Source organism: Chinchilla lanigera, unplaced genomic scaffold (genome assembly GCF_000276665.1).
Source record: "Chinchilla lanigera isolate Chin_1 unplaced genomic scaffold, ChiLan1.0 scaffold00041, whole genome shotgun sequence".
In the NCBI taxonomy this organism is placed as follows: Eukaryota; Metazoa; Chordata; class Mammalia; order Rodentia; family Chinchillidae; genus Chinchilla; species Chinchilla lanigera.
In genome coordinates this window covers 17,327,655-17,338,200 of record NW_004955442.1, presented here as the reverse complement: position 1 = coordinate 17,338,200, position 10,546 = coordinate 17,327,655, and the positions used below count along the sequence as shown (strand labels likewise).

Genomic DNA, 10,546 nt, shown 5'->3' with positions numbered 1-10,546 from the left:
CACAGCGAGAGCCTATCTCAAAAAGATAATCAATCAATCAATCAATCAATCAATCAATAAGACTGGAGAAAGGGAATAAAGCCTATGAGCTACGTAGTCCCTTTTATTTCTATTTAATTTCTCAGGACTATTTCTGATTCTTGGGTCCTAGATACAACATACAATATTTATTCAGAATTTTTCTGTTTCTGTTTTTATTTTTTTTGTTGTTTTGGTTTTTTTCCAGTACCAGGAATCAAACTCACGACCTTGTGCTTGCCAGGCAGGCACTTGTGCCACTGAACTATATCCCTGGCCCTATTTATAATTTTTTTTTTCCAGTACTGGGGATTCAACCTATAAATTTTGCACTGAGCTATGTCTCCAGTTCTGCTCCGAAGTGTTTTTTTGTTTTTTTTTTTGTTTTTTTTTTTTTTGGAGACAGGGTTTCACCAAGTTTTTAGGCTAATCTTGAACTTGACTTCCTGCCTCAGTTTCTTAGAATGCTGGGATTATAGGTATGTGCCATCATGCCTACTTTTCTTAACTGATCTTAAATAAAGATGTAACTATATTTAAGAATCTCATAATTTTGAGATATTAGACACAAGTAGTACGTAAGGTTTACTTAAACCTGACTCAATTTTGGCACCTCATTCATATACTATTTGGAAACAGTATGTTAAAAATACTGAATGGCAAACTCAATTGCAGCACTCAAAATTTCTGCTTACTGATTCATAATTCTAACAAAGAAACCATACTTCACTTTTTATGGCTTTTCTAAATGCATGTAATCACTCTTCTGAGCAAAACATAGGCTTTCTTAGCACAGTTTGGATGTAACCTGGATGTACTCTTCACAGCCACCTGGAGAGGAAAAAGTACTTCATCTGGAAATAGGACTACCATATAATTTTAAAGACTCCATCACAGTTCCTATTGTTTGCATATCTGTTTTCTTCAAGCACAACAAATTATACTATAATTCTGCTGAAGAGATATTCTTGAGTAATTTTTTTTTTTTTTTTTTTTGGTACTGAGAATCGAACTCAGGGCTTCGAGCTTCCCAGGCAGGCACTGTGCTGCTGAGCTACATTCCCAGCCCTGAAGAGATATTCTTCATTATTAGATGATGTTCATCCTTATACAACAGCCCTGACCTGTGTTCACAGAAATAAATACTTCTGGTTACCTCTAACACAAAGACAGCCCACGCCCAATCTTGGCATCAGCAGGTGTGAAAGCTACCATAGGCGGGCCCCTCAGAAGAGGGACATGGAGCATTTATGCTGTGACTGGAGAGGCAACCTTCTAACTCTTTAGATGTCAGCATCACTCTAGTTGAGGTGGAGAAGTTGAACCCCAGGGTCCAGAAGCTTAATGCAGAACAAGAGTAAGACAGCACTGTGACTCTGGCCAAAAGATAGCTCAAGCCTCAACTCAAGGTGAGTCTGGAGAGGGAGGTTTATGGCCACACATTTAGAAAATATTTTTATTCCGCATTTTTTAAAAATGCAAATCTGATCTTACCTTGGAATTCAACATTATTTCTGGAGCCCTGTACCAACGTGTGGCCACATACTCTGTCAGGAACCCTGTGTGATCATGATCTGGATCTGCAACACGGGCCAGGCCAAAGTCACAGATCTAAAAGAGGGGGAAAAAAAAAAAGGAAATCTCAAAAATTCAACCAGCTCAATATAAAAACATCATAAAAGACAACAGTAGGAATAACTGATAATAAGCAGTAATTACCATTATGGTGTCAGATACTTTGTTGCAAATGCTAGACTCATTCAGGGCCCTTTCTTGGCCCCATTCTATTAGCCAAGTTCCAGGGTTCACTGCTGGTGAGATCAGCTCCTCAATCGGCACTAGCATTCCATTTCTCAGACCTCCTGCTAGTCTTTCACACAGTCCAGGAATGTTGGTATTTCCAAAGATTCTCCCTACTTCCCTCCCTTTTCATATAGTCAAATCTACTCCAAAAGCTTTTAAAAAAAAGTTTCATGTACTGAAGATGCAAATTTCCTTAAAAACAAAAAACAAAACAAAAACAAAGAAATCCCAGCCTTTCATCATCTGATACAATATTGGATACAATACTGTGCTGCTACTTGACCAGCTACCTTACCGGATTCCCATGTATATAAAATGTAATGGTAATGTACTTAGCCTCACACAAATGCAGGATATTTGAATTCTTTGGTTCTTGGAAAATCAACCTGAGAAAGATGTATGTTAACAAAGACAGGTCAGAGTACAGTAGAGGATAGACTGGAAGACAGACTAATGTGGATGGTTATTACACTACATAGCTAAGAAACAAGGTTCTTGGAGTCTATCTGAACATCAATCTCTGTTTAGATATCCCACAGTTTGAGTGTCTCAATAATTCATAAAGATCTGGGAAGATCCTACCCACATCACAAATATCCTCCTCTGGCAGTCTCTACCTCAGAAGCTGAGATCAAGAGGTAGCATTTTTGATCCTATGTCTCTGTTGCTTGCTTCAACTGTAAGATCCAATAAGTTCAATGTTTGTGTTGCATAATTTCTGTCTTTGACACACTGTCACTTCATCATCAAAAAGAGCTGCTTAGTCACTTTGTTCATCGCTGAGACATCATACCTGACACAACTTAAAGGAGGACACATTTATTTTGCCTCACAGTTTAGCGCACAATCAGCCAGTTGCAGGGGAAAAACTGCTCAGATCATGGTGGCCGGGAAGGAGAGAGAGAGAGAAGGGAGGAGCTAAGAAAGGAGATAAAACCCTTTTAGGTCACATCCACAGTAACCTGTCTCTCCCAACCACGACCTACCTCCTAAAAGCAAGTCAGCTACAGAGTCCCCATGGTCTAATCTTCTTCCTAAAGCTCCACCTATGAGCATGTAGCTTCTGGAAGACAGGCACAGACAGCACATTTGCTTCTCCAGTGACTCTCCCACAGACACTCTCCATGCAATTCTCACAGGGTCCAGTGGTGAGGAAATCCTGACCTCCATAGTTCTGGCTTCTAACTCCAGCTACTGCATTCTTTCGGTCTACATGACTTCCACCAGAAGCTCTGGGTGTCTCCTTTCTTTGCTGACACTGCACTGCAGACAGTCACAGCCTCTCAGAGGATCTGGCTGAGAAACAGCCATAAGCTTTTAAGGGGAACACAGCTGAATTCTAATTCGGCTTAAATGATTTAAAGCTTTCAATGTATCTGTATCCTGTTTGTTTCTTTTGCGTCTTTTCTACCAATTCCTGTGAAGCAAACCATAGGAAGGGTTTCTAGGCTTACAAGCAACACCAGCCAACTGAGAGAAGGATGAACAACTGGTTTCTTCCATTTCTGAAGAGTGCCATGAGCCATCACTTGCCATGCTGGACTTTTGCCAACCCGTTTTACTTCTGTGTGGATTGAACATTTTAACTTTTGTGAGGCACATAGTTTCTTTTCAGGACTAACACTTCATCTTATTCATGGTCAACCATGACTCATCACTCAGTCTGCCTTTTGTAGTATGAATGACGCCTAAAGACACATTCTGAATCCTCCAAACGAGAAAAATTACTACACCTGATCAATACAGCAAAACCACTGCAAGCTCTGGAAGGAATATGAGCACAGATCTGTCACTATACTTGATGCCCAGCATCACACAGACTGCACAGGTTCAGACTTGACAAAACTTTGCATTGCTCAGGTAAATCACATAACAAGTCCTAGATAGATTAAAAAAGCAAAGCAAAACAACAAACACGAGCCACAGACCAATGAGACCAAGTACTGAAGAGGATGTTCATAAAATATTGACAAACAAATGGAAGTTGAATTTTAGATGGCTTGGTAAGATTCTTAAACCTATTAAGATGGATTGTAAGTGCTGTGGATAATTTTAAATGTAGCTGTGGCAGACTGCATTTTCTAAAGAACAACATACCATTATAACACCACCCCCATCTATACCTCCACTGTCCAGTACTTGGGATTGAACCCATGACCCTGTGTACACTAGGCAAATATTCTACCACTGAGCTACATTCCAAGCCTTTTTATTTTGAGACAGTGTCTTGCTAAGTTGCCCTGACTAGCCTTGCCTTGTGATCCATGGAGCTGATTATAACATGCTGGGCCCCTCATGCTCTTCTTACAAGCTCTTCAGTTCAATCTGTTTCAGTCTTCCCTTCTGTTGAATATGAATCAATTTCTGTAATTTTCTGAATTGACAGAATACAGTGGAAGTGATGTGTGTGACTTCTGAGGTTACATTACAAAATAAACATGGCTTCCACTTGGCTCCTTCTACTGGGCCATTTGGAACCCTCTGTTATAAGGAAGCCCAGGCCACGCAGCCTACAGGTACCAGCAACAGCCTGCATCAACTGCCACCAGGCATGTAAGTGATGATTCCATGCTCCACCTTCACATCTCTGGTCAAGACCCACACTCCTTAAAAAAAAACCCAGCTACTCCTGCTATACCTTGACTGAACTCTTAACTCACAGAAACTGTGAGATAACATACAATTATTGTTTTGGGTCACTGTATTTTTAAATAGTTTGTTTTTTTTTTTTTTTGAACTGGGAATCAAACTTAGGACCTCACAACTTGCCAGGCAGGCGGCATGCCACTGAGCTATATCCCCAGACTCTCGTAATCTGTTATAAAACAAGAGAAAAATACTACACTGGTACTGGACAGAGTGACTGTGATGGGACAGTACAGTGAAGTGGTACTGGAGTAATGAAGAGATGCTTATGATGGGAGACTTGAGCAGTGCTAAAGCAACAGGGAGAAGGCACTATAGCTGGAGCCTCCCAAAACACCTCTATTGAACTGGCTGCTTTTATATCTCAACACTGTCTTTAGTTTAAACTTCTACAAAAGCTAGCCTCCCTACCTAAAACTAATCATCCTTTAGATTCCTGAGTATTATTTGTAAAGCAATATGAAGCCATCTCTCTGGTTCAAATCTTTTAACTGATTTTTTTCCTGCCTATGGAATGAGGAACAAACTTTTGTGTTGCGATAACGTCTTGGTATGTAGCCCAGGATAGCACTGACCTTCTAATCCTCCTACCTCAGCCTCCTAGGTGCTACAAGTACAGCCATGCACCACCACACTTGGCTCAAGATTAAACTAAGCACAACTTTCAAGATTATGGTGAAAATGATATGAAACTACCTTGCAGATCTCTCATCTTCCACCACTGCTTCTGATCCTATTTACTCCAAATGTATACTCCCCTTCCTGATTATCCAATACCATTCTAACTGTGGGCCTCTATCAATACACGCCACTCCACTTAAATATCCAGCTGGGAACATCCTCCTCCTGAGAGGTTTCTGAGGAATCACCACACCCCAAATTAATTGTTCACTTCTGTGAACTTCCATATTACTTTATTGTATTTATATTAATGTATACAATCAATTCATGAAGCCAGGTGTGGTGTCGCATGCCTGTAATCCCTGCACTCGGGAGGCTGAGGTAGGAGGATTGTTGTGAGTTTGAGACTGGGATATAGGGGCTGGGGATTTAGCTCAGTGGCAAAAGCGCCTGCCTGGCAAGCGCAAGGTCGTGAGTTTGGTTCCTGGTACCGGAGAAAAACCAAAAAAAAAAAAAAAAAGACTGGGCTATAAAGTGACCTCAAGGCCAGCCTGAATTGCATAGCAAGACACCGTCTCAAAAAGACAAAACAAAACAATTCATGACAAATAGTTGTACAAATGCCATTTTCCCCCAACTAGAATATAAGTTCCTTGAAAAAGGCAATACTTAACCTACTTCTTATTCTGAAGTGCCCTACATGTACTGGACATTCAACATTTGATGAATAAATGCTTTACTTTAAATGTTCTGGTAAAGCACAACACTGTGGTGGATTAATCAGCAGAATTTCTAATAATGATTGTTTTTCACAACATCTGAATCACTAATCATCTTTTAAAAATAAACATCCACTGCAGTGTGTACACATCCACTATACTGGATAGCACAGATGGTTATTTTACTATCTTGAAGATAGACATTAGGTTATTCCCAATTTTTGTCTATCAGAATTTATGGTGCTGTGAACATTATTAATGGAGATATTCTGTGGTTAAAAAAAAAAAAACCACAGTATAAAGTACCAGGGTTAAAGACTCTATATTCATAAATAATATAGTAATGGCAATATAATTATGATTTTTCAATTATGGCAATACAAAGGTAGAATGAAAAAAATTAAGATAAATAGTATTCCCTCAATAGGAAAAGGCAACTTACCTTTATCACTGATTGATGCAATACAAGGGGTCATCAAAATACATATGTGGTGAATATTTAATTTTTAAAAACATATTACAATAAAAGACACATTGACATTAATCCCCTCAGAACACTTCCTCTTGCTTTGAACACACTTATCCCATCATTTTTGCCACTTGCCGAAGCAGTTCTGGAAGTCTTCTTCCACATCTATATGAGGTGTGATGAAGAATACAGAGAAGGCTGCTGCAGAGTGTAGGCAGGCTCATAAAAACATTCTGATGTGTCCTCATCCACTAGATCTGGTACTATGCAATCTCTGGCTCTTCCACAAAGTCAAATGACCATGAAAAGTAAACATCGTGAATTGATTCAGGACATCAAGGTAGCCATGACAGAGCAACTAAGGACACTCGGGAAAAGAAGGCTTCCATATGTGCTTTAGAAAGTGGCAAGAACAAGGGAAGTAAGTGTCTTTGAAGCAAGGGGGAAGTAGTTTAAGGGAGATTAATGACAACGTGTCTTTTACTGTAATGATAATAATACTGTATTTCTGATTACACCCTATATACTTCTTTAAAATTAAAACCAAAAGTATATTTGTTCTTCTCTATCCTTTCCTTCTAAGAGATTTGGTTTAAAAGCCATTAAGTGTCGTGGAGAAAGGTACAGCAGCTTGGGAGGGAACGCAGCACGCAAGCAGAGTTAAGAGTGGGGGTTCAAGACCAGGACATGTTCTAGATATGAGGTGAAAAGGGGTACAGTAAAGGAGGTAGGGGCAGCCCAGCCAGGGGACTGGGATCCCAGGAAGATGATGTTGCACTAATCAACTGCTTTTTTGGGAGTTGAAAAGTGGTCATTTTTCTAATTATCATTCCTCTGTACTTATTAGCTGGCACTCCTTTTAACACATTCATGACAGGGCTGTAATTTAGGTATCACACTGCCAGGTGACTTGAACTACCAGTGCTCTTCTACTACCATGCACACTACAGTGTGCATGACTGTCCCACTGGGTGGCTTTTTATTAATTTTAGTCCAATGAAAGTGACTATATCCATTTATGCCACCAGCGTAACCAGCCACCTGAAAGGACAGTCATGTATGTACCACTCATGGTTCAAGTCAGCAGGAACATGTTAAAGGTCTCTATCAGCTGTTGTGGTAGTGCACACCTGTAATCCTATCAATGAAGGAGGCTGAGGCAGGAAGAGCACAAACTCAAGCCCATCCTGGGCAACTTAGCAAGACCCTAACTCAAAATTTAAAAATAAATACAAGTAAATAAATAAAAAGGACTGAGGATGTAGCTCACTGGTAGAGTACCCCTGAGTTCGATTCCCCAGTACCAGAAAAAGAAGGGGCACCATGTTTTATCAACTAGGGCTATTTGTTTACCTTAATATACAGATTCTAGTGTTTGTTTCGACCAGAAACAAAGGAAATAGGTTTAATCATCTCCCTTTAGTTACCAGTCTTCAGAACAGCAAGGTGGTATAAGAGGGACTATGTTTTATTATTTCTATCTTCTGCATCTATTTATTATAAAAGCATAGAACTAGCAGGTTCTCAGAAGTTACTGAACACAATTTAAAAAATAAAAAGCTGCAGGATTTAGATCTCTTAAAGATTTCAGAGCTCCACTGATGGTCATCCGTGAAACGTTCATGTCACATGCACATGCACATGCACCACTGAAGTTTCCTTTACAACATCAAACACTAACCAAGTTTATACGGCATTAATAAACTGCCAAGCTACAAAATTTAAAAGGCAATACTATTCAGAATAATTCCATATAAAAGAAGATGAATAAAATATGGTACAAGAAACAAAATGACCTACAAACTTCAGCACTCCTAACTAGCTAGTTTTTGGGACTGTGGAAATTCAAATTTTCATAAAACAAAGGAAGTTCCAAATACACATGCATGCCAAATCACATGGGCTGTGACACTCCTGGGATTTTTGTGGGGTCAGTCTAGCAAACTACGAGTACATAGACTAGTAACAGACTATATGTCCCCAGTAGTTCCACTAAAAATATACTAGAAGAACCTCTAAGTAGGATCTCTAGCCCTCCTCTCACCTCCAATACTAGGGACTGAACCCAGGACCTGGCACTGAGCTACATCCCAGCCACACTTGACTTTTTATTTTGAGACAGGGTTTCACTAAACTGGTAAACTGCCCAGGCTGGGCTGACCTTATGATTCTCCTACCTTCGCCTCTCACAGTATTGGGATTATAGGCATGTGCCATCATGCCCAGCTAGATCTATAACCCTTGTAAAGCTTTTGTGGCCCTGAGAAATAAAAAGAAAGTTTACAAGAGGGTTCCAAGGGGTCCAAAGATGTCAACATCTGTAGGCCTCAGGCTTCAGATAACAAGTACAAAGTATGTTTACAGAAACCAAAAAGAAAACTTACTGCTGTTGGCCTTGTCTGGTACCAGAGTCAAAAGTTCAAAAAAAAAAAAAGAGTCAAAAGTTAGAGGTCACTGGGGATGATGGTACACACCCATAGTACCAGCTTTTCAAGAGGCTGAAGTAGGAGGATCTCAAATTCAAGCCCAGTCACAGTTTCTAGGTAGAGAAGTCTAAGAGTATGGGCATCATAGTTACAAGGTACTGAGAATGTGATGGAACACAGTGATTCCAGAAATGAAATAGAAAACTCTCCTCCCCAATGGGACTCTCTCAGCTGTCATACATGCGCACTGAGCTGCAATCACACCCTATCCTGTGTGGGCATGCTCGCTGTGACACGTCAGTGACCTTGGTTAACACACCACACTTACCTTTGGAATGAGATGCGATCCTAAACAGATTTACCCAAGTGGATGTATCACACTCTCTATGTACACTTTGAAGGAGAATGAATTATCTTACTTTAAATTCCTAAAGTATGGCTTGTACTTCTGGCTCTCAATGTTAAACTGAAGTCTGAAAACCATACTTAGAGATTACGCAAATGGCCTGCAACTCATGTTACCAGTGTGGTCATAAATTTTGGTGAGCAGGTGAGTAAAACGGCCTTATCTAAGAAGAAGTCCATCAACAGTGGAAATATAACCAAGTAGTCTGGTTGTATTTATTTTATTCTTAAGGATGCGTATTTTCAAGTAAATATAAAAGGAAAAATTTCCTTTATTATTCATGCAATGCTGCAACTACACAGAAGAGGATTCAACGTTTTCCGTTTTACTCCCCCATTTTGTTATTCCTTCTGCCTATACATAAAATCCTATGCCCAACCCAGGCACTCATCTACTGAAAACCTGCCCATACTCAGAGCACTGGCATGAATACCATCTTCTTCCTGCCACCTTTTACCACCCCAGCCAGAAATGGCCCACTTCTCTCCTTTGTATTAGCTTACCACTCTTTTCAGTTACAGCATGTATTAATTACCTACTGTCTATCAAGATTTTTAATTTATTAGTTTTCAGATTTCAGGGCCAGACACTTATTTCCCTAGCCTAGCATACCTGACAAAACTTCACACAGGAATATCTGTTTGACAGAACTCCCAAGAAATGATTATTGCTATACATCTACATGTACTTTTTTAATGACTATATTGAGATATAATTAACATTCCACACAATTTATACCCCTCCTTTTTTATTTTGTTTTTCTGAGACAGGGTCTCACTGTATAGCTCAGGCTAGCCTGCAACTCATTCTGTAGCCAGGCTGGCCTCAAACTTGTGGTGATCCTCCTGCCTCAGCCTATTAAGTGCTGGGATTGCAGGTATGCATCACCATGACCAGTAATATATCCATTTAAAGCACACAGTTCAATTGCTTTTAGAATTATAATCATAGGGTTACAAAACTATTGCCATTACCCTATCTGAAAGCACTTTTTAAAATCTCAAAAAGAAATTCCAAAGACTTAATACTCCCTCCCCATTTCTCACCTAACTCCACCAGCCCTAAGCAGCCACTGACCTACTTTCTGATTACAGATTTGCATATTCTAGATACCTCTTAATTGGGACCATAAATATGTTTTTTTTAATGACTGGTTTCTTCTTTAATTCACACAGTGTTTATATAATTCATCCAAGTTATAGCATTACCAGTATACTTGAACTCTTATATTTCATTGTATGGAGCTACCATATTTTATTTATCCATCACTATTTGGACACTTGGATTTTTCCACTTTTTGGCTATAATAAGTAATGTTAGCATAAACAGTTTTTATGAAGAAATATGTTTTCACTTCACTTAGGTATAGACTTAGGAACAGAATCTTTGCTAATGCTTTTTGTCTCACTTTGCATCACAGCTATCCTAGTATGTATGA

General features: G+C 39.5%; 1 protein-coding gene across 2 annotated transcripts in view; it reads right to left on the bottom strand.

The window, feature by feature from the left end:
- Mapk1 (mitogen-activated protein kinase 1) overlaps positions 1 to 10,546 on the bottom strand; it is a 95,795-nt gene that overhangs the window by 41,826 nt on the left and 43,423 nt on the right. For both annotated transcript variants that reach the window (XM_005391695.2, XM_013517845.1), the window contains exon 4: positions 1,513 to 1,629. In XM_005391695.2, the coding sequence (XP_005391752.1) occupies positions 1,513 to 1,629 (117 nt within the window). The remainder of the gene's footprint in view (positions 1 to 1,512; positions 1,630 to 10,546) is intronic.